Source organism: Mus musculus, chromosome 14, assembly GCF_000001635.26.
Source record: "Mus musculus strain C57BL/6J chromosome 14, GRCm38.p6 C57BL/6J".
NCBI classification, from domain to species: Eukaryota; Metazoa; Chordata; class Mammalia; order Rodentia; family Muridae; genus Mus; species Mus musculus.
This window is the reverse complement of record NC_000080.6, coordinates 77,812,971-77,838,040: the sequence shown is the minus strand read 5'-3', so window position 1 is coordinate 77,838,040 and position 25,070 is coordinate 77,812,971. Positions and strand designations below refer to the sequence as shown.

At 42.2% G+C, this 25,070-nt stretch overlaps 1 protein-coding gene across 1 annotated transcript in view; it reads left to right on the top strand.

Moving 5' to 3' along the window:
• Dnajc15 (DnaJ heat shock protein family (Hsp40) member C15) overlaps positions 1 to 11,824 on the top strand; it is a 48,701-nt gene extending 36,877 nt beyond the window's left edge. The window contains exon 6 of the mRNA NM_025384.3: positions 11,571 to 11,824. Coding sequence (NP_079660.1) covers positions 11,571 to 11,644 — 74 coding nt within the window. The 3' untranslated portion in view covers positions 11,645 to 11,824. The remainder of the gene's footprint in view (positions 1 to 11,570) is intronic.
• The last annotated feature ends 13,246 nt before the right edge of the window (positions 11,825 to 25,070 follow it).

Genomic DNA, 25,070 nt, shown 5'->3' with positions numbered 1-25,070 from the left:
TTGCTCTTAGTCTCAACTTATGTATTTAATTATTTTTAGATGAGTACTAATAGAAGTAATATAATTCTTATAAAATTTTGTTTTTAAATTTTTTCCACAACCATAGTGTAGAAAAATGTACTTGTCTTCCTTTTTTTTTAATTCCTACTTTGGCTTTGTTAAACAAACAAACAAACAAACCTACATGCTCGTGTCAGCCTCTGCATTTATTCTGATATGATATTTAGTTTTGTTTACGTATATAAAGAAAATATAACTTATGACGCATAGGTATTTGGAAAAGGATTCCTGGGAGACTCTTCATTACTGCTATACAACAGTGGTGGTTTTTTAAGATCAATAGCATTTGGATCTAAAACAACGCTGATGAATTTCCAGAGTTCATTATATAAAATGTTCTGGGCTATCATGACCTCTGAATGGATTTTTATGCCCAAGTATGATTTTGTAACAGCATTTGCTGGTCTTTGGAAAGTGAGTGTCCCAGATGAGGCAAGTGTTGATGTGTTTCACTGTGGAGTCTGGAGACTGGAGGCAAATTCTTGGGTTCACCTTAGACCTACAGAATCAGAAACGGACAGGGCCAATAATCAAGCCCTCTAGAGAGCCTGATGCTGAGTGATGTCTGAAACCCACTCTAAAGTTTCCAACCAGGTCCAAGAGTGTTCATTAGCACTGGCTCTGACCTCTGTCACTGTTTGTTCCTCTGGTCATCTGAAATGTTTAGAAACTAAAGCTCCCTGTTTCTTTCTAAAACTTTCTCTTTTGCTTCTTTGTCCTCTGTCGTGTTCAAGTTCAAAAGTTGGTCGTATTTGGAGAGAAAACTTAAGTCATGAGATTTCTGTTTCACCCCTGCCCACCTCCTCGCCCATTGGATCCTAAAGCTTTAGTACTACACTGCCGTTAGGTTTTGTCTTTCTATGTCTTGGGAGAGTGAGCAGGACTTCCCTTAAACAGTTGCCTGGGTTTTAGCCTCTTTTCCACAGCAAGACCAGCAAATAGCCTGGGAGAGGGGACAGTAAATGCCACAATACCATCATAACCTTTTCAACTTCCTCATCTCTTCAGAACCTTTGGGCACTGAGACTGGTGTTAAGAAACAGGAAGGAGCATATTGTTTTGATTTTATTGGGTGTGTGTGTGTGTGTCATTTTTGTCTTTAATTTTGTCTTATTTCAATGTGAACAATAGACTATAACAAGCTGCTTCATCATTACTGAAAGCAGAAGTTAAAAAGTTCACTTTTGAAGCATCTGACAGGCAGGTGAATTGACTGATAGACTGCTTAGAAGGCTGGTTTGGAAATCTACATGGAAATACTTAAAATGAGCTACTTGAGGACAGAGAGAAGCAGATGAATTTGAGATTTGCTCAGTTGATGCTGGAAATACACTATTTCTGGTTGAGCTCTGAATTCAAGAATTAAATCTGTTGTAAAGCAATTTATTGAAAAACAAAAAGACTTGGAGGGGCAGGCAGATTATAGACAGGATTGGAGAAGAGTAATATTGTCTTTGTGTTGGATGAAGTACTCAAGAGACGTCCAGGTAGAACTAGAGAATAGAAAGATGGATGAGTTAAGAGTGTACAAGAGGAATCTGCACTCAGTCTTAAGCCATGGAGGTCAGGCTGCGGGCACAGGCTTATGTCTCAGTAAGGTGGGGGCTAAGGCTAAAGATATGGAGCTCTGCCTTGAGCTTGGCCAGAGCAAGTTCAAGGCCTGGCTGGGTGCCATAGGAAGACTTTGTCGCCATGTTTTTGTTTGTTTGTTTGTTTGTTTGTTGTGGGTGTGGGCTATAACTCAGTAGAGCACTTATATAGTATAGACAAAACACCTAGAGTCAATCCCTAGCACTGTGAAAACAGTACCTTAAAAGTCAGAGAGAGTGAAAGTATGTGTAGAGATTGGAGTAGAGAGATGAACTCCAATATTGATAGAGTAGAAACAGAAAGATCAGTAAGAGATGTTGGAGAAGGTAGTATAATGGAACCTGAGACAGGAAGACATTTAAGAAAACCAGCTGAGCTGAGTACCACAGCAAAGGCCCAGACACACAGAGGAGAGTCTGCGTAAGGGCTGGTGGCGCACACCTTTAAACCCAGCAGAGGCAGAGGCAGAGGCAGGCAAATCTGAGTTGCAGGCCAGCCTGCTCCACAGAGTGAGTTTCAGGATAGCCAGGGCCACATAGAGAAACTGTCTTGAAAAACAAACAAAAACAAAACCAACTAAACAAACAAAAACAGAAGAGGAGAAGAATCTGTGACCTTAAAGACAGGTTCAGCTGACACAGATTTAGAAACAAAAACACTTAAACATCTTTTGTTTGTTTGTTTGTGAGGAAAAGGAGGAAAGAAATGGAGTAACTGCAGGAGAGGACTGAGCACTTAGAAAAGAATGTGGGGGAAAACGTGTAATTTTTAGCAAACCTGTATGTGCATCAGTGAAAATGATCAGCTAGAGAGACTGATAAGTTAGAAGACATTTCACGTACATCAATGTAATGGTTTTTTTTAGGTTCCTGAATCAATTACATAAATGCAGGACAGAAATCGGGCAGTGTTTGGTGTAAAAAAGAGCCATGGTATATACGTGTTCTCAAAGCCTACAAGGCTCCTTAGTATTAAAAACTACAAAAGAGTTTATGCAGTCTTGATGTATGTGGAGGGCGCACAGCATCTTTATTAAAAGCCAGGTGTTACCACAGTCTTCTGTCCTCCTTCCCTCAGCTACCATCTGTCTAGCCAGCACCGCCGAGTCTGCATCATTGTTTTAAACACCCCTTCTTGAGATAAGGTATTACTATTTGTTCAGCTAATGTGTGTATGTCTCAGTAGTGTGTGATCGCGTGGCAGATAGTTGCAGCCATCAGCACAGCAAACTTTAGAACATTTCAATCCTGCTTAGGTTGGGTTTGTTTGTTTTTGTTACCTTGATACAAGCTAGAGTCCTGTGAGAAGAATCTCAGTGGAGTAAATACCTCCATCATGTTGCCTGTAGGCAAATGGCATAGGGCATTTCATTGATTGATGGGTGATGTGTGAGGGCCCAGATTACTGTGTGGCTGCCGCTCCATATCAGGTGGTTCTAGTGCTATAAGAAACAAGCTGAGGCTGGGCGTGGTGGCGCACAACTTTAATCCCAGCACTTGGGAGGCAGACGCAGGTAGATTTCTGAGTTTGAGGCCAACCTGGTCTACAGAGTGAGTTCAAGGACAGCCAGAGCTACACAGAGAAACCCTGTCTGGAGGGTGGAGTGGGGTGGAGGAAACAAATAAGCTGAGCAAGCCAGTAAGGAAAGGTGCTCTCTGGTCTCTGATCTACCTCTTGTCTCCAGGCTCCTGCTTTGCTGGAATTCCTGTCTTCAATGAATGTGCCGTGTAAAGTAAATAAACCCGTCCCTCCCTGCATTGCTTTGGTCATGGTGTTTTATCTCAGCAGTAGAAAGCAGACCAAACACCCTCACTTCCAACTTTTCAGTTCTATTCCATTGATCATGTCCTTGTGCCAGTACAACAAAGCCTTGATTGTAATTGCTTTGAAAGAGCTTCACATTGTGCAGTGTTAGCTCTACTTATTCTTCTGTTGCAGGATTGTTTGGGCTATTCTGGGTACCTTTCAGTTCTGGGTGAGTTGTACTATCAGCTTTGCAGTGTCTGCAAAGGAGTTTTGATGGGAATTATCTGAATCTGTAAAGCAATTTGAAGAGTTTTGCTGCTATAACAGTGTTAAGTGGTCTGATCATGGGTAGGATGTTTTCTCGTGTATTTAAATATTCTGTAATTACGTCTGTTTTGTGCTTCTACTTTTCTATTCTTTTTGATGTTGCATATGGGGTTATTATCTTGGTTTTGTTTTCGGGTTATTCAGTGCAAATGTATAGAAATGCAATGATTTTTGTGTGTTAGGCATATATTCTGCAACCTCGAAATCATTAATTCTAATAGTTCTGAGTGTGTTCCTCTTGGTTGTTTGTATAACCCGTTTATAGAGATTTTGAACTCTTCCTTTCTTCTCTGGCGTCTTTTGTTTCTTTTTCTTATCAAATGCCATGGTTTGGAACCTCAGTAAAATGTTAAGCACAGCCGATTTTTAAAAATGGATATCCTTATTTTTAATTTGATCCTAGGGGAAACCTCTAGTCTTTCACCATGGGGTGTGGAGTGAGCTCCGTTCTTCTGTGGGGATCCTTTCTCAGATCCAGGAACCACAGGCCAAAACTATGCACTCCTTTCCCTGTTTCTAGCTCGTTGGCTGTACTTATCACGAGACTCACATTACATTACAACCTTCACCTGCCTCCTGGGTCTGGGGGAGGGGCTTCTGTGGAACACAGGATAGACAGTGCCTCTGCTTGCACTCCTTCCAGCCAAGCCGTGTCCCTTCGTGAGTATGCTCACAGTGGCATGGGTAACCCAGAGAAACCTAAGACATGGTTACTTCCCAAGGAATTTATTATCTAATGGTAGCCAGGCTCAAGCTTTATGAGATTAATCACAAGGACATGATTTCAATGTTCTCAGTAAGAAAGAAGATCAGGGATCAGATTATGGGTTTGAATAAAATAAGAAAGAAGTAACCAGTATTATTATGGGAGGCAATTAGTAAGCAGGAAGTCATATAAGTGCAATAATGTAAGACATAGTGTGAGACAGTGACTAAGGAGCACGCGCTCAGGCAGCGCAGATTGACTCTGTGGTGTCTGTTAACCAGGTAGATTTTGTGAACTTGGCCTCTTTACCTAATGGAAGTAAGAAGCAAGCAGTCTGGTATAGTGTAGAGCTCAGCGAGGGTGTCTCTCCCCATGAATGCATGGCGTCCGTCAGAGCCTGCTCAGCACTGGTGGTTCCAAATGGCATCAGACCACACGGTGTGACATAAGCTTTAAAACTGGAGGTACACATCCATAAAAGTATATAAGCCAGCAAATTATTGCAGAGTGAACTCAGCAATGTAGCAAGTACCTGGATTAAGAAATGACCTCAAACTCCTTTGTACCTAGCTAAGGATGGCCTCGTGATCCTCCTCCCAGTGCTGGGTCACAGGTGTGCACCACTGCACACACCCAGCTTATCCTTGTTTATGGGCATTTGGGAAGAGCATATATGAATGGTCTGGGCAAGATCCTTTGTATTACCAGTATCTCCTCTCTGCAGCTTGATTCTCTATACTCTTAGTGGTGTTTGTTCAAGAGCGGATATCTTTAGTTTTAAAGTGGCCCAGTTTGTTTTCATTTTCAATGGGTTTCTTTTTGTTTTAAGAAATGTTTGCCTCTTTCAAGGTCATAAAAATCCCAAATCTACAATTTTTAACAAAATCTCAAATATTCTATTTTGCCAATAAAGACTAAGGAGCCAGATGCTGGGGTATAAGCCTGCTGGCTCAGAGAAGCAGAGAAAGCACCCAGCTGACCTTCCTCAACAGCTGACATCCCAAAAGGAAGTTCTCCTTCACCATGTGTCTCAAAAAGCCCTGAAACTGAATGTCCCTCCCTTCTGTTTCCTGTCCATCTCTCTATCCCTCCTCCTGACTTCCTTTACTCTCTCTGACTTTCAGTTTCCCATGTTCACTCCCTGCTGCAGGAGGAAGCTTCTCTGATGATACTAATCCATAACTATAGAAGAATATCATTTTATCACTACATTTTTTTTTTTTTTGCTTTTTAAAAAAAAAAAATCAGTATTATTTGGTTTTACCCTAGATCCCTTGGCTTTCAAGTCTTAGGTTCTTGGCCACGCAAGCAGTGTTGAGTATGAGTTCCATCTTTGGAGTGGGCCTTTAAGTCAGATCATCTGTGCCACCATTGCATAGCTTGCAGGTAGCACTACTACAACAGTAGTAGGTCCTTTCCCTTATCTTTGAGTACGTGTATGTCTGCATGTTTATGTCTGGCTATATGCACATGAGTGCAAGTGTCCCAGAGTCCAGAGGTGTCAGATCCCCGAAGCTGCAGTTACAGAGGGCTGTGAACTCCTTTATGTTGGTGCTAGAAACTGAACTTGGGTCTTCTGGAAAAGCAACACGTGCTCATAACTGATGAGCCATCTCTTCAGCCTAAAATTGCACAATCTTTCTTGCTAAGTCAATTCAGAAATTAGTATAAGGTTATTTATTGCTAAGATACAGAAACACTGGCTTTCAAATATTTTTATATTCTGTCTATCAACTAGTTGGATTTATTTATGAATTCAGTGATTTGTATGTAGATCATTTTGGATTTTCTGCAGAATAAGTGGTGTCATTTGTAAACAGTGACCTTTCTTCCTAGTCTTTATTTCTTCTCTGTTAGGGAGAGACAGGGTAAAAACGGCTACAATGGCAAGACCCTCTCATGTGGGGTTAAATGAAAGCAGAGATGGCTATTCCCAGTATTTCACTACTAACAATGCCAGTGGCTGTGTTTCTGATGGCTTCAGCACACAAAACACACTCTGTCTATTTGTAGTCAATTGAAAGTGTATTACAAGTTCTGAGTTGTCTGTGTCTTCTGAGATGTGTATGTGAGATCTTTTTTTCATCTGTTAATGCATTGGATTACATCGCTTACATTTGGAATGTTCATTAAAGCCAATGTTGCTCTTCTGATCCAAGTCTAACTTGGTTGTGATATTCAGTCTGACTGGAGAAGTGAGCATAGTGGTTTTGAATCTACATTTGTGAGAGATACTGGTCTATAGTTTCCTTTCTTGTGATATCTCCATCAAAGTTTCTTATCAACAGTCATTCTGGGCACAGAAAATGATGAAATATGTTCTCCTGTTCATCATTTTGTTTAGGTTGGTTGGTTTTTTGCCAGGGCCTAGATTTGTTGATAAAATTCTGGCTAGTAATTTAATTATATGTTCAGTTCCTTAAGTAAATACAATGCTTTTGTTTTTTCAGATTTTCTTTTCATTAGTTGTGATAAGGGCACATTTTTTCCTGGAATTTATTTTTTCATTTAAAAATTTCAGTAAAGTTTTTGTTTTAACATGAAAGTGATTTTTTTAATGGGGGGGGGGGGCACTGTGTGACATGGCACATGTGTGAAGCCAGTTTTCTCTTTCTACCATCTAAGTCCTGAGGACAGATCTCAAGCTCCTGGCAAGTGCCTTTGCCTGCTGAGCTCTCTCACAGGTCCTTCCTCTTCCTCCTCCTCCTTCTTCTCTTTTTCCTCTTCCTCCTCCTCCTCTCTTTTTCCTCTTTCTCTTCTTCCTCCTCTTCCTCCTCTTCCTTCTTCTTCTCCTCCTCCTCTTCCTCCTTGTTTTAAAAGAAACTGTACTTTGAATCTGTCGAATCTCTCTTGAATGCGATTTATTTTGTGACATTTCATATGTGGGTTATTTCTAACATTGAGATCCTCTAGGTGTGGTGCTGGTTTCTGTCATAATTCTAGTGGACAGTTGTGTGTCAGTGCTGCTCGAGCACTGTATTGTACGTGACTTGTATTTTCCCCTTCATCTCTGGTGATTTATAAAACTGTCTTATCTTTGTAATTATGTGCAGGTGCTTGAGTCTGCATGTAGGTGAGTGCATGTGAGTGAGTGAGAGGTCTACAGAGTGCCCAGAGAGAGGCATTAGATCTCTTGGAGCCAGAGCTAACAGACAGCTAGGAATGTAGGCTCGTGGACCTTAGCTCAGGAAGGATAGCAAGTGTTCATCTCTGAGCCCTGGTGTCTTTTGTAAAATACAACAAATGAATTGACTAGAAAATTGAAGTTTATAGAAATGATCTATAACATTTTGGAAACATTCTTGGTTTCTAAACTTGGCTGGTCACTGTCAACAGAACACACTTGTGAGGCAAGTGGACCGTGCCAGCGGAAGGAAGAAATGGTAAGGTTGAGTGAGCTCAGACTCCATGAATTTCAGAATTGAGAAGAGTACAAGTGGAGCCATCCCTGCCTACTTCTACTTGCTCTGGAACACATAACCCTGACATCCTCCCTAGAGGACCACGGCAATCAGTCATGTAGGGAAAACACCTGGAGTTCTTCCCCATGCAAATAGAGCATCACTAACATCTCCAAGTAAGCCAATAGGAAATATCTATCCCTAATCCCACCCTACTTCACAATATTTCTGTAGTCCGGGTCCACTTGGAATGTTTTACTGAGCTGTAACATTTGGGGAAGAGTTCTCTCTCCTGAAGCTTTCTTCACTGGACCTTGGACCCGCCTGGCACACTGCTGCAGGTTACTACCCTGCTTCTCTTGTAAGAACAGTAACACTCTGGCTTTTCCTGCCTGACAGAGACACATGGAACCTGTTTGTCCCAGTTTCACTTCACCCTTAGGGCAGATAGAGGATGGCTCACGCTTACTGCTGATTTTTATTTTTTTAGTTTGCTGAGTCTTGGCGAATTTCAGAAAGTGTTAAAAGTTTTCAGCTTAAAAGTCGAGTCTGCTTTGTAGGGTGGAATGTTTGGTATACATCAATTCAGTCACATTTGTTCATCCTGTTATTTATGTTGATGTTCTAACTCTTTCTCTAGTTGTTCAATGAATTATTGAGAGAAGTGCCTTAAACTTCCCAGTGATTATAAGCATGTGTTTTTCCTTTTGATGCTGTCAGGGTTTTCTTTATATGCTCTGATCCTAAGATGTTAGGCATATACAAAATCTAGATCTCATTGTTTTATCCTGTTGACAAATGCAAAACCCTATGAAATCTCTATTACTTCATTTCACCTAAAAGCAGTTTTTCTGTGATAATTAGCAAAGCAATGCTCACTTTTTTTATTGATGTAAACCTTTATATTATTTGAAAACAAAGTTTCCTTTAGCCAACATCTCCTGGGCTAATGTTTTTAATAAATAAACCATATCAGATAATGTTCATCAAATATGAATGTAGTAGTATGTGGTACTATATGCCAGTTAAATGTGCAGTTTGATGAGTTTGGGCAAAGACCCCACCCATGTGACCTAGCAGACCATAGATCACATCCATCACTCTAAGGGCCCTTCCGGTATTGTTCCAGTCCACTACCAGCCCTCCAGCTGAGCAATGATGGCTCTGCTTTCATCACCAGAGATTAAACATGCCTTTTCCAGAATTTGAGGAGAGTGGAGTTGCATAATTAGTGTCTGGTCTGTATAGGAAAAGCAAAGCAAACTGGTAGACTTACACTGGGCACTTTCCCGATCAGATGTCTGTAGTGAGGAACTGCCTGACTTAGAAACCTCCCATAGTTTTTTATTCTGATGTATTTGTTCTTTTCTCAGCTCTCTTACATGTTTTCAGAAGAGTTGACCTTAAACAAGAGGGATAGTAATAGCAATATTTAGTGGAGGTACAAACATATACAGATTATCAGGAAAGGAGAGGTGTATAATTAGTAGAATCAAGGGGACTCACACCCCCCCCCAAAACTGAAAGGGACTGGAAAATTAAGGAGTGTATTTTTTCTGTTAGTTATAGGCTATGCATCCTATATCTTGCTGTCAGTCAGGATTTGAGGCAAGAAGCAGATATGTTATATAGGCAACACAAGAGTGCCTCTAGTTGATAAAAATTCATTCTGAATTAAACTACCATGGATGAGGACATAGGAATTGTAGCTTTGACTTAGGGATTCATCCAGGTACAAGGAGGTAGATTGAGAGTCATGAGAGCCAGTGTGAATTTTCTACCTAGTACATCAGTTACAAGTCTGGTGGTCTCCATACTTCAGAGGAGTGGCAGAGAACTCAGGATTATTCTGAATAAACTATCATTGTTTCATCTGAATTAATTACCATCAATAAATACAACGTTTAATAAGACTTTTACTCTTCTGGGTCCTTTTTTGGTTTGTTTATCTGTTTTCTGTTATGAGCCTATAATGGCTTATAATTTAAGCATGCATGTTGCTCAATTAAAGATTATAGCTAAGATCACATAATATATTTTTTTAATTTTTTATTAGGTATTTTCCTCATTTACATTTCCAATGCTATCCCAAAAGTCCCCCATACCCTCCCCCCCCACTCCCCTACCCACCCACTCCCACTTTTTGGCCCTGGCGTTCCCCTGTACTGGGGCATATAAAGTTTGCACGACCAATGGACCTCTCTTTCCAGTGATGGCTGACTAGGCCATCTTTTGATACATATGCAGCTAGAGTCCAGAGCTCCGGGGTACTGGTTAGTTCATGATGTTGTTCCACCTATAGGGTTGCAGCTCCTTGGGTACTTTCTCTAGCTCCTGCATTGGGGGCCCTGTGATCCATCCAATAGCTGACTGTGAGCATCCACTTCTGTGTTTGCTAGGCCCCCACATAATATTTTAATATTTTTAGAGCACACAAAATGTCTGGCAACTCCTTGCTAAGTCGAACATTAAGCCATGGATAAAGACGAGCCTTGCATGTTCCAAGGTCATTATCAGAGATAATCATGAAATCAACTTACTCACACCCACAAGGGTTCTGACCTTCCTTTATAATTCTCACTGTGTACTCGGGGTCACTGTGTGATGTATTCCTTAAATGTTTATCGTGTTTCAGATCTTGATATGAAAATGTCAGTGGTATCTTCAAGGGCAAAAGCTAAATATAGCCTCCTCCTGCCCTACTGCAGCCTGGGTGTTAATGTGTTTTCTCTGCTTGCTTTTTTCTTCATAAAGAGGTGAGGTGGTAACAGTAGAAGACCCGACTAAGGCCGAGATAGTTTATACGTAGATTTTCTAAATGTTTTTGATTTCTTAAAAGTTTTTGGGACTTAACCATGTTTTCAAGAGCCATAGATAGTTTGTACTTAAGAAAATATTACAAAATAAAAGCTGACTGCGAACTGCGATATAGTCATTAGCTCAAGCATTAAGCAATGGCACTGTAGTAGAGTAGAAGTTAGGGCTATGATGTGTAACTTTGATGTGACAGTTTGGGTTTTTTTGTATGTCGGATATGCATTGTTTATGGTTATAATGAGTCTGTATTTGAAATTCACCTCAGTTTGCTGTTTGCATTAGAAAGAATTCATTGCAAAGAACTCTAAAAATGAACTGATTTAATTTTATTTGAGGACATTGTAAATCTAAGATTCCATTATAAATGTTGTAATAGAATCATTTCAGAGAACAGGGAGAATTTCTTTTAGCATTATTTTTATTATCACTGTTATTATTGTTAGTTCATTTATCATACCACTACATATTATACATTTGCCTTTTATGAATGCATTTATTTTTTGAAATTATGATAAGACATGAAAAGATTCCCTTAGATGAATTTGCCTCCTTCTTAAAGGAATGAATATTTATTGCTTTTAAAATGTAGCTATGGGGAAACTTTTATTTTGTTTAATTAATAATATATGTAATTTTAGAAAATATTCTGGCCAAACATCTATATGGTAACTATTTATAACCAGTGGGTATTTTTCAAGTGGTTACTTTTTTTTTCTCATAAAATGTATTTTGATTGTTGGGTACCTGCAATACTTCCCTAAATAAGTTTAATTTGTGCTGTTTTGATTTCTGGTAATCATATAAAATATTTTCTCAGGAAAAATGTGTGAGAAAATACCTGAATTATTGTTTTTCTGTATTGACTTTTTTAAATGTCAGTAATGATGTAAACCTTAATCATTCGTTTGTCTTTGTCCTCCCAGGTGGATCTCCTTACTTAGCATCCAAAATAAATGAAGCAAAAGATTTGCTCGAAGCATCCAGCAAAGCTAACTGATGCTAAAGGACTGTACATACCGAGGGAAAATGGAACAAACGCACAGCTGTAAAAGTCCTTCAGAAGAATGTGGCACGTGGTCGTGTTCCATACTGACCCAGTCTGTTTTCTGTCATTAAGTGTGCAGCAATAAAAGCCTGGCAGCCTTGCAGCCTTGGTCTGGCAGGGACTTCATCCGTCCCATAGCTGATGCTTTTCCACATCATTTCATATGTGACATGTCACCTTGGTGATGGTAGTCTAACCCTCTCTCTGCCCCTAACACAGAGAAAGTTCTGCCCTTCACAATGGCATTGGGATTTCTGGCCAGAACGGAAGCTTCCTTCTCGATGCTTCTGCACTGTCTCTTGCTTTAGAAGAATTTGGGACTCTGCCAATGCCAAAGCCTTTAAATATTTTGAGACCAAACAGTGACTACTACATCATGGGGAAAAGATCCCAAGTGTATGTAATTTACTAAATGGTGACTTGTAGTGAGTGTTTGGAATCTTAAGGGAGGGGAACTCTGCTCTCTGAGACCCTTCAACTGAAGCATGAAGACATGGAGAGCCACTAACATGATTTAGGATTTACAAAACTAGCTTATAAGAAGGCCAGGAAGAGCTGGTTTCCCAAATCTAAGGTTTGCATTTGATTATGGTCTCCCTATCTATATATGTGTTCAATAATTCATTCTATGAATATTTATTGACCCAGCTATGATGCATATGGTAATGTTGCAGGTCCTATGAGAGTCACATGTATGAACCAGTTACAAACCCAGAATAAGTTTTATAGAGAGAAAAGATGAATTATATAAGTAATGAATACTACCAGACAGGTACAGATCATTGATGAAGTAAGAGAAGTGTGTTTTAAATCTCAGAACTGGAGAGGGTCTTCCTGAAATGATAGAACCCTGGGCTTTAAAAACAAAAACAAAACCTACAAAACACCACATAATCAGCGAGTCAGTATTGTTTCTCCTGAGATCGGAGTGAGCAGAAATAGACATATCAGTTGCTGTGACTGGAGAGCAGAGATCCTCAAAAGTCAATGCTGGGCAGAGTGGTTGCGAAAGCAAGCCCTGTGATGTAGATCGCAGTGAGTCACCCCAACAGGCTCTTACGTCTCCTCCATCTCACCTTCCTGCTAAGCATGGCCCCTGAAGTCAGATTTCCTTTTGAAATTTCTCTTCCTGTTATGTAATCTTGAACAGCTACTTAGTTTGTGAGTCTATAACCCTCATCTGCAAAATAGAGAAAATCATCATGGCTAGGACGGAGGCTGTAGGGAATAAGGTATGTAAATAACTTAGCATGTAGCAAATGTTCAGACTATATTCTTTTACTGCCTCCACTTTATTTTATCTTTTAGGAACCCTCAGATTACGGTTCCAAATACATTGCGGTAGTCCTTTATCTCGCCCCGGACTCTGCTTTGGGTGTGACAGATTCAGTGGTCATACTCCTAAGCATCCCGTGCAGATTCCCTGGGGCTCGAGGGATCCCGTCATGGGGCTGCAGGGTGGAGCTGGTCGTTGGCTGGACCCTAAGTCCACTTTCTATGGGCTTCTGCACAGAGCTGCAAGAGAACGCTCATCCACAGCAGAAGACAGGAAATGGGGGCTGCTCTTTTCATCCTGGGTCTGGAATCTATGGAGGCATCACTTGTGCATACTCCATGATTCATAGGGGAGCCCTTGGTATCTCTATCAGAAGACTCTGACCCTTTAACATATCAGCTTTAGGCATTATTAAAAAAAGAATCAGTCATGGAGAAGCAATAGATGTGATGGGACACACCTTACCTGGGCAGGTAAGACAAGAGGACTGCAAGCTCCAAGCCAGCCTGGGAAACTTAGAAATACTTCAGAATGGGGAAGTGATACAACAGAAGTAACAACCATCCATTCCATCCAGCTGGAACTCTGAGAGCACAAGGTCTGTGATGAATCCGCTAGTTACAGGCACTGGGGCCTGATCTCCCAGAGTTTCAGTCCACGTGACTGCCATTTGGGGTAAATGTGGTTCAGTAATAATTCTCTGAATGGTGGTGGAGCTTTAAAATAGGATTTTGACCAACTATTTACCCTCAATTCCTAGTCGATAAAACGCTTATTTGAATGGTTACCTATCTTCAGTAAAGCCTGCATTTCTCTGTTTCCTGTCCTTGCCTATTCTGCTCAATTGGGCTTTGTTGATATTGCAGTTTCTGTTTACGAGCTTAAATCTGAGAATAAGAAAGACCTTTTAAAAACACAATTACTGGACAGAGACTGTGCACTTCTGATGAACAGCTAAGGTGCGGGGGGGGGGGGGGGGGGATATGTAGGGCCAATTAGATCACAGTCTGCTCTGCCAATCTACAATACAATGTAAAAGGTGGACCGTGTGGTGCAGGGGAAAGAATGGTGACTGCAGCAGGCATTGTCACGTTTAGTTCAGCGCGTGCCCTGCACTTTGTTCGAACAACATTTAAAACGTTTCACTTGGTACTGAGTTTGACCACTGCAGGAAGGGTGCAGAATAGAATCATGCTTAAAATGCAAAGGCTCAAACTAAACAGAGAAAAATGCTTTTACGGGGCGACTTCTGCCTCCTACTTTTCTATGGACAAGGACATCCAAGAGTTGTGTTACTTATGATTACCCAGCAAGGCCATTAAAGATTGCGTGTCTATGTGGTTGTCATGGAAAACCTTGAATACAGATAATAGCTTTCTGCGATTGATCTTCAACGCCCTTCATAATTAGCTTAAAATAGTTTAATGATGTTTGTGGGAAGAGATGACTCACCCAGATCCTTAATGTCAAAATTTTCTGTGGCTCGGTTCACTTAGGGTGTGCTGCAGAGACCCCATTCCTGAGAACTGTTTGCAGGGAGGCTGCCCTGTCACCGTCACTGTGGGAAGTGTGTGCTGCTGTCTCCATCTCTTCCCTAGCTCCTCCCCGACACTGAGACACTGACCTCTGGCTGTGGGAGAGTTTGATGGAAGGTCTCTGCCTGTCAGCGTCCTCCTTCACTTCTAAGGAAACACTACCAAACAGCATCAGCTATCAGCACTAGGTCAGTATCATTCAGTTGTCAAAAACATGTTGTAAATTATGGGCCAAAATTTTATTAAATGGTAGTCACATACATTAGGAAATTAAAATCTCTGTGAGTATAATTTGTTAGCTGAAGTTTTTGAGCAGGTTCTCTGGCCTCCTTTTTATAGGTAGACTCTTAAGTGATATGGATCACAGCAACCTTACAGCCTCCGAGCAGAAGGGCTAGGTATGGTAGACAAGGGTAGAGAACTTTCTCTTTAATGCTGAGCAACGACCGTTCCCAGCCGAGTGCTTCTTGCTTCCTCTTATTGCTGCTGAGCAATTTTATATAAATAAAAAACCTTGCTCAATTGAAATGCAAGTTCATTAAGTCCTATTCAGTTCTCTTCCTGCCGCGATAACCTGACCCCCTGTGCTCGGGTCAGCAGCGTGGAGCCGCACCTTCAACCCTGAAATGTGAGCTGCCATCTCCTAAGAATCCACTGCATTTTCACAACCCCTTTTATTTATTCATTCATTCATGTATTTATTTGGTTTTAGATTAATTTTTATGTCTATGAATATTTTACCTGCAGGAAAGTATATGTATGTCTAGTGCCCAAGGAGATAAGACTGGACTGGAGTTATGGATGACTGTGAGCTACCATGCAGGTGATGGGAACCAAACTCGGGTCCTCTACAAAAGCAACAAGTGCTATTAATCCCTGAGCTATCTCTCCAGCCCCACAAACTAATATTATAATTATACCTTATATTTGCTAAACACCTATGCAAACATTCTACTACATTATCTTTTAATTTTTAGAGCTAACCTTAGGCATGGGTGTGACTTTTTTCCTCATACTACAGGTGGAGAAACAGGCTCTAGAGGAGCTTAAAATTCCTTTCAAGATGACATTTTTTTTCTTGAAAGGTGAGAGTGGGGTCTCAATGTAGTTTGTCTCAATCCTGAAGCAATGCACCAGGTATGTTGGAAGGAGTCAGATGATGGAGTTTGCATCATTCTAGCTTGTTCTTGTGACCTGGATCATGAGTGTGAAATAGGCTGATGTGTGGAAGAAGGTAGTTTCGAGCATCAGAAGCAATAGGTAACTGCCCCAAAGCTTGTAATGTTCTAATTGCACTTAGCAGTCTCAGCTGTAAGGTTGAACAGTGTGAGTTCCTCCAGCTCGGGGCTGGGGGAATCCCTGATGAGATTTCATTTGAAGCATTCTGGTGAAAGCACACACGAATTTTCAGAACTCAGAATAAAAGACATGTCACAAAAAGAAATCTGACTTTGGGCGAGAAAAGTAGTTCAGTAAATTAACAAACTAGGACTGAATTTATTGAAAGGAGCAGAGAGGCAAGGAGAAGAGCCACAGGGTTAGAGTGAGAACTGAAACCTGAAGAGAGCTTAGGCAGCTGGGTTCTTTTGTAGAGCTGTTAACGGTGGATTGGGGTGCAGATGTAGCTTGGTACTAGAGCCCCTCTGTAGCCGTGTGGAAGGTCCTGGGTCCAATCAATACTACAAACACAAAAAATAGTTACAATGTGGTTTTGATAACTGAGTTATATGCCCACGCCATGCTTTTATGCCAGAGTTAAAGTTGCATCTGCACACTGAGGAAGTTTTCTAGTAGACTCTACAGAGCATCAGCCACCAGTGGGAGACGGTCTTGAGATTAAACCCTTAACTGTCGGTAGCAGTGATAACCAAAGGATGAAATGGTTTCAGTATTCATAGCAAAAACATGAGCTCTTGAGAGTTAGGTGCACTTAATGGCTTAGTTACCATTCTGTTGCTATAAAGAGACACCGTGACCATAGCAACTCATGAAAGAAAACATTTCACTGAGGCTGGCTTACAGTTCATAGGTTTAGTCCATCGTGGTGACACGCGTGGTGGCCTGCAGGCTGACATGGTGCTGGAGAAGGAAGGAGCTGAGAGCTCTACACCCAGATCCACAGGCAGCAGGAAGAGAGGATGACACTGGGATTGGCATGGGCTTTTGAAACCCCATTGACACACTTCCTTCAGCAAGGCCACACTTCCCAATCCTTCCAAGTAGTACCACTCCCTGGTGACCAAGCATTCACTTCTCTGAGCCTGTGGGGGCCATTCTTATTCAGACCACCACACCTGTGCGCAGAAAGTGTATCCCATGGCTACTTCATTGACTTAGTCATGTCGTCTGGGTTACAGGGGCCTTTGCTCTTTGGCTCTGTGAATATGGATGTTCCAGATATGAGTTTGTAGGTGTTTATATTTTTGTTTCCATGCCTCTAGGGCAGAGTGAGATGACCTAATGTTTGTACTTGGTGGTGAGCTAGGAGAGTCTGTGCATTGCTGCCTCTCCTGGGCTGTTCTGAGATGTTGTACAGGGCAGTGTTGCAGAAGAGCAGCATGAACACACAGAAACAGCCTTCATAATTAACCCCACATGGGTCTGAAGTCGGCTCCGTTCACTGGCTTCCTGATACTTGGCTATTCAGGCTGTCTTCTCTAGCACACTTCTTGCTCACTTATAGACTGTATTCCTACCCCCCCCCACACACACACGTTACTAAACTATAAAGAAATAAAATGGAATGCCCTTACATTTGCCTTCCCTTAAACATCATAAAGGATAAACTGTACCATGCATCTATCTATATGGTTTTTCCCAATACAGTTAAAATAAAATCTTACTTGCCAAAATTGAATTTACACTCAATGTTTCTGTTGTAGAACTCTGGAAAAGTACCTTGTGTATTATATAATCCCATCTACATTGTGTGCTCTTTATTAAAAGACTGAGGCATTTATCTTTTTGAATTTCCCCACACTTCATGAGCCGCTCAGAACAGGTGCCCCTACAGACAACATATTGACGGGTTAATTCTAAAGGCAGCTATTGAAGCCAGGCAGCTTGCTACACTCCTGTAATCCTGGCACTCAGGATGCTGATGAAGATGAATTTTAAACCAGCCTAGACTACATAGCAAGGCCCCACCTGGAGGGGAAATAAATCCAAAACATGGGTAGTTTTTTAGAAGCTATTATTAAAACCTGGGTTTTATTTTCTTTTCATGTTAATAATCACGGGGTTAGGGGGAAGAGAAATCAGCCCAAGAATACTTTAAAATTTATAACTCTTCTTACAGTGTAGTGCAACCAAAATAAAGTATCTAGTCTTCTCAGGTATTTTTACCAGTTGTTAGCCCTCAGCACTTTGGACTACAGATGAAATTTCACACATAGGTGTGTGGTCACAGAAATGCTGACACAACTGAGCCGTCACCCCCAGAATGTATTAATAACTATGTCTACACAAGTAGATCTTGCCAAGAGAAGACGAGGGCAGCCACTCAGCTCTCAGCTGAGAGGAGTCTACACACGGCTGTTCTCTTCTTTGGCTTCCCTTTCTCTCTCCTCTCATGCCTGTGTGCATGCAAACATGCCTTGGCATGTATGTATTCTTTGCCTCTCAGACACATCCTTACAGTCACATTCACCATGGCCAGTTAGACCTGCAATGGGTCTATGTTACATAGCCTAGGAAGAAGGTCTCATTGGTGCCATAATGAGCACGTGTATTCACATCCATCAAAGAAGGGGGATGGATATTGTTGGGCTAACACGACATGAAGGGATAAAGTAGGAGCTTGACTTTGGACAGAAGAAATACGTTATTCACAGCAGTGTGATGAATTAAAAGCAGAGCACAGAAGCACATGGTGAGTATCTTTTATCTGACCATTCCTGGGATTTGTGTAAGGAACATCAATTTTCTGTGCAGATATTACCAAGATATGAAAGCATGTGGCAACCTGGCATGGGGGATGTTAATTATTAATGAAGAGGAAAATCAGAAGACTTAAAAACGGGTAAAAAGTGATAAAATTACTCATTTGAAAATTTTGTTCAAAATACATGTGAAGCAACATCTTCTTGCATGTACTAACAGAGCTCCATGGACACTGAATGTCACTCTGTTCCTTCTTACACTGACTTTTTTTTTTAACAAGGTGAAGATAGCTAAGGGCAGATGCTCAGATCTGTGTGGCTCAAATGCTCTCAGCCTGGTCCAGCTGCACCTCCAAGGCCTCTGAGTAGGGTCAGCAGGTCTGAGGGCCTTTGGGATTTAACAAGGTCATGGGAGTAGGAAATCTTTCCTTCACAGCCTAGTGGATGGTCACTCCTAAGGAATGAACAATCCAGGTGACAAATTGTCCCTTACCTTTACTGACCAAAAATATCTGGCTCTAAACACCCTGTTAGTAGAGGTCAGCAGTAGGTCAGAAGGTAATTGTTCCGAGCTTCACTCACGGGGACAGTAGGAATTGCTGTGGTATAAACTGGCCTAGGGGACAAATTGATCAACCAAAGGAGGTTTTGTAGATTTTTAGTGTTCCAGTTACTGACAAGGGTACTGACTCTGAACTGGATGAAATGCAGCACGGCTTCCCAGTAGAGTTTATGTCCCCCTTCCTCCCCCATCTCAACAGTCTCCTCCTGAGACGGTGTAGCCTAAGGGACATCATGAATCCATATTCTTGGCCTTCTTCAATGTGTTGTACTATTTCCCCCTGCATCCGTGGATAGATAGGCAGGCAAGCAGCCATGCGCGCGCGCACACGCGCGAACACACACACACACACACACTGGTGATGGTTCCTGCTGACCCACATGCGTGTTGCATCCTCTACCCAGCACAAATGGGTGCCTCATTTCACTTTCTGGCGTACCATTCACCTGCCTGCGGAGAGTGAGTGAGCCTGATGGGAATGACCTGCCTAGGAATAATTAGGGAGATAACATACCATGTTCTGGACTCCTTGAGAGGAGGTTAGAGTTTCTCTTGCTGTGATAAAAACACCATAACCATTAATAACTTGGGAAGGAAAGAGTTTATTTCAGCTTACAACACTCAAGTCACACTCCATTGCAGAGGAAAGTCAGGGCAAGAACTCAAACCAGGTAGGAACTAATGCAGATACCAGGGAGGAGTTCCTAACTGGCTTGCTCCTCATGGCATGCTCAGTCTGCTTTCTTACAGCATCCAGGACCACCAATCCAGAGTGGCATAGTCCACAATGTATTACAGGCCATTCTGGTGGAGGCATTTTTTTCTATTGAGGTTTCCTATTCCCAAGTGATTCTGGCTTGTGTCAAGTTGACATAAAACTAGCCTGCATCAGGAGGCACACTGTGTGCATCCTTGCGAGGCACAGCAGTGTTGGCTTCTGCATCTGCAGAATTGCTAGTGTGGAAGCATCCTCTCCTTATGTATATTCTCTGGCTCTGTTTGGCTACATAGTACAAACTGCCCTAGAGCTTTGGGTCTTCCTGCCAAAGCTTTTAGCATGCTGGGATTACAGGCATATCCTACCCCATCACACCTGATTCAGTTTCTGGTCCATGGGGAAGCAACTCACACAGAGCCTACTACAGAATTCTGGTTTGGGAATTTTCAGTTGTAGTTTGGGTTTAGAATTTTATTTCTAGCCAGTACTTCTCCATTTTGCAGGTGGCTGAGAAGTCTGTCTGTTTAAATCTACCCTGGCCACTACTGAAACATTGTGTGTTTGCTATTTGGAGTACCTTCCATGAGTTAGGCAACACCAAGCAGATGGTCCACGGTGTGTAGAGAGCTGTGTGGGCGCCATGCTGCAATCCTTCCACACCGATGGAATGAGGTTTTCTTTGCAGCCCAGCCAGTCAATTGTCTGACTGTACCTTGAACCCAATTAGCGAGTTTTCTCTGAGCCAGGTGGAAGCGGCAGGGTAGCATCTATAGATGCCTTGGCTCACTGTGGTGGGATCTGCTCGAGTACAGCTCTGCGGGAAGATGGTTTACACTTGACACAGACCTCTGTGGTCCTGCTTGCCCTGCATCAGGCAGGTATGCCCATAGGGATTGCCTCTTGGATGGGTGGGTGGGTTGGTGGGGTTATCTAGTCTTCTCTTCATACTGCTAATGTTTATGATGATGCATCTTGGGAAACTAAGCTCCCAGCCAAAGTGTGTTGGGAGTGCAGAGAGTACCGCCTTTATGTTCTTGTTCAGGCCCTTTCTGAAAGTTTGTAGGTCTAACTTAATTGAAAATTTGTACACAGTTTCTTCTCTCTGACCTCTCCCAGATCCCCACCCATACAATTTCATACTTTCTCTTTCTCTCTTTTATAAAACAAACAAAAAGGCAAACAAACCAGACTAAAACAATGAAAAAGCACAAGAAAAACATACATATAAACAAAGCCCCTAAAAATACAAATCAGAAACCAAAACTCTGGGGAGATTAAAAAACAAACAAAGCAATATGAGACAAAAGGAAAAAATCTGTAGGTCGCCAGTGAGTCTGTTTTGTGTGGCCATCCACTGCTGAGCATGGGGCTTACCCTTAAGTGTGGTCTGTGTACCCAGTGAGACCCCATTGGAGAAAATAATTTTTCCTTTGCAAGAGCTTATCAATTAGAGAGAGCTTCTTGGCTAGAAATGGGATATCATACCCACTTCCCCCTCTCAGTGCTAGGACTCTGGCTTGAACCCATGCAGGCCCCCTGTGGCCCAATAAAGATTATCTGAGGATTTTGTGTCCCATTTTGTAAAATAGATATGACTGACAGCCACTTTTCTCAAAGAACACACTGGAGTCTTGACCTTAAAGACTTGAAGACCTTGAGTCATCCGTCTCTGGAGCTCTGGTGCAGTTTGGCAAGACAAAGCCTAAACTGTTTAAATGAGATGCTCTTCTGTAGACAGTCCTGAGGAGTGTGTTCTTCGGAGTCTCTGGACTTATGTAAATCCCTGGTCACTCTCTGCTGACAGTGATCTTGAGGAAATTTTGTCAGCTGACTTATGGATCCCTGACATAATGACATGGACCTTAGGCAATTGTCTAAGACATTAAGGAGATGGGCTTCCCACCTGTGCACAGTTGCTTTTCCAAAACGACTCTTTTTCTCTACCACTCTTTAAGACGCCCCTGTACAGCTTCTTTTATATTGCAGATACTCTTCACATCTTACAACAACAGTAAGTAAATTTTAAAAGAATAATGTTATCAGTGAGTAACTCCAACATCCATTTCATAACTATCTCATATTTAGGGAAGCAACGATTGATCCCTTTAGTACATGTAAAGATGCAGGGCCTTGGGAAATGCCTGGAGACAAAGATGGCGATCTTCAGATCGGAAGTGACGACACCGTCGCAAAGAAACAGTCATCTTTTCTAAAATACCATTTTCCAGTGCTAATGGCCAGCTGAGAATGCCCGCTCACCAGCTGAATGCCAAGAGCCGCTTAATAACAATCAGGGGAAGCAGACAGTCATGGCTGTCAGTCACCGGGTGCCTAATGTGACTACCGTTGTTCATGTTCTTCTCGCTTTTATCCTAATGAGACTGGTAGCTATTTTTAACCTCATTTTATACAAGGTGGGGCTCAAGGGCCAAACTCCCTTTCACAAGTCACACAATCAATAAAGGCAGAGTGGGCTCTGTTCGCAGAGTCTAACCCCAAAGTCTCTCCGTTGTTTCCCAGGCCGGTGTCACACTCACCCCGATACCTCTCAGTTCCTGTGAGCCTCGCTCTCGCTTTACATTGGAAGCTGGTAATTTATTAAGCCTCCTCAAGGTAGTCATTTGTTCCAGCAGGAGCACAGTCAAGGACCTCCCTGCTTCGCACAGCATTTGTCACCTGTCACCTTACCTTTCGAACGCCAAGCAGGCATCCGCTGAGACAGACAGGAGTCACCTCTGTCACAGAAACCTGAGCGGTAACTGGAAGAAGACACTAGCTCTGAAGCCATCCGCGGGTGTGGCCTGATGTCTTTCCAGGCTTGCAGCAGCTCTCAAGTGCCTGATCGCTCCAAAATGATCAACACCGAATGAAAAGGAAAACTAGATCCTGGGTTTAAAAAATATATACACTTTTATGTCATTTCTCTTTGGGGATGGACAGAAGTTTGTTCATTTAGGCTCAGGAAACAGACTAACAAGGATTTCAATTCCTAGTCATATACTTGCTTATTGTGTGACTTTGGGTGAGTTACTTATGCTCTGAGCTCAACTTCCTTATGTATAGAGTAGACCTAAGATCCTCAACTCGGGATTTCTGTGAGGATGGGGGAAGTGCTACATGTGAACCATCAAATAGAGTCTGGCATGGGGCTGGCCCTCCACAGCCATGAGCACAGCTGATTCTCTTCCACTGAACAAGCGATTCTTGGCTGTTTCTTAGAACCATCTGGTTTAAAAATCCCAAAGCCAAGGCGGACTGTCCAGCTTTCTGGGGTGGGGCCAGGCACAAGCATCAATCAAAGCTTTATTGTTTCCCTGCCCAGCCTAGGTTAAGCAGCATTAGACTGGATTTGAGCCCAGGGCAAGCGTCTCTGCATGGGCTCCTTGGCAGCTTGGCTCCCAAGGTAGCTGGGCTTCAGATTGATGGGGAAAGTGAGAGGGAGCCCTCAACTGTCTTGGACAAGGCAGGCAGAGGGATCTCCAAGATCTATCAGATTAATCACTCTGGGACTTTCCCTTCTCCAATATTTTACCCAAGCAAGAACAGCCTAAAATAAAATGAGATGGGAGCCTAAAGCAACATCATACCCAAAGGTGAACAGATATTCGGAGAGGATTGGAACAAAGTCTACCCTGTACATGGAACTACGCAGGCAGCTTTAGTCAGGACACATCCCCAACCCCAGAGTGATCGGCTCTCTTCACTCGGGTTCCCTACATCACTCTCAGAGGATGGAGTATGGCCCTGGCCCAGTAGCATTAGGATCACAGGGGGCTGGTCCAAAATGCAGGATTTCATACCAAATACTCCCAAGTAAGCAGACCTACTGAGACAAACTCTAGCTGAAAGCCAGGCTCACACACTGTAAGATGGCTTCCAAGCGGTTTCCAGCATGCTCATTAAAAACTGCTAAGCACAGCCAGTGGAAATGAAGCAAGCTGGAGGGGCAGAGAACTACCTGATCTTTGAAAGGTTTGCTCAGTCACTCTGAAGTAGTTTCTTCATGTGTAAATTCGGGACAGAGTGATTTACCTTGATAATGGGCCATTGCAGAGGAAACAAAGCAAACTATTGTTTGGTGTAAGGGGAAATCATTTTTATTTTTTACTTGTCTCTTAACTACTGAATCTTAGCATCTCAGTTGATTCTGAATGTTAGTAGCATTTGTTAGCACCTGGTGTCTTTGTCGCCATAGAACAGCTGTTTGCACGCTACCTGAATGTTGCTGTGGAGGTCTCTAAGTAGCATCTGCACTCAAGTGCTTCAGACCACCGTTCTTCTGATTTTACTGCTAGCTCTTGATATTTAATGCATTAATAATGAGGCATGGGAAGCGTTTTAATTTTATGAAATTGTATTTTAAACTAATTGGTTTCCTTTGCAATTGTTATTATTTTGGGTATGCATTTAAAAACATTATTCTGAAATGTGATCCATAGACTCAGGGTACCAAAGAATCCCTTCTCGCTTTGTAAGTTTTCGTGATGATTAAATGCAGTCAGATGTGCCCAACACTTGGCAGAGACTCAGTAGCAGAGCCCTAATTCTCTTCAGCACTATGTGCCTTGCTTTTTCCCAAGACTGGCCAAAGGGCCCTCTAGGCTTCTTGGAGGTGGTGGGTAATATCAAAATTTACACTGTGCAGTCTTTTTTTTCCTGCAGGCATGTGTGTCTGTGTGTGTGTGAGTGTGTGTGTGTGTGTGTGTGTGTGTGTGTGTTTCAAGTTCTATTGAATGAATGAGAGTTGTTTGAGAACTTGTGGAGCCAGAGAGGGGAAGGAGGCTTTCCACTGAAGGTTCCTTTCTAGCAGTGCTGAGATCCAACCTGATGTTCTCATACACGCAGAGCAAGAACAGTGAACCACTGAGCTCCACCCCAGCCCTAAGAATCCATCCAATCAGAGCTGGTGAGAAGGACTCGGGCATCTGGCTGCCATACAGATGTGTGTGCTCCTGGGAAACCCAAGTGGAGAGGGAGGATTGAATGACTTCTGCTTCTTCTTAGGACAAGATGGTAGCAGAGGGGACAGAGGTACACATTTGCTGTCCTGGAATGCTGAACCCTGAGAAACGTGCGTTACTACATAGCCCCTTGCAGTGGTGGCATATCTAGCCTAATGTACTCACTGTTGGTTCTTGGATATAAACTCCTGAGAAACAGGAAATCCTGAGCTTAGATGAGAAGGGAAAACAAAATGAGAGTACTGAGTATGTTACGTTCATTCTGACTTAGCTTTTAAAGAGTCATTCTCATTCATCTTAATTCTATGTATGTACCTATGCAGGTACTTAAGGAGGTCAACTGCTCAACATGAGTGCTGGAAAGCAAACTCTATATACAGCTGAGTCATACCTCTAGCCCCAGTGCTGACTTCTTTCCCTCCCCTTTTTTTCAAGAAACTATCCT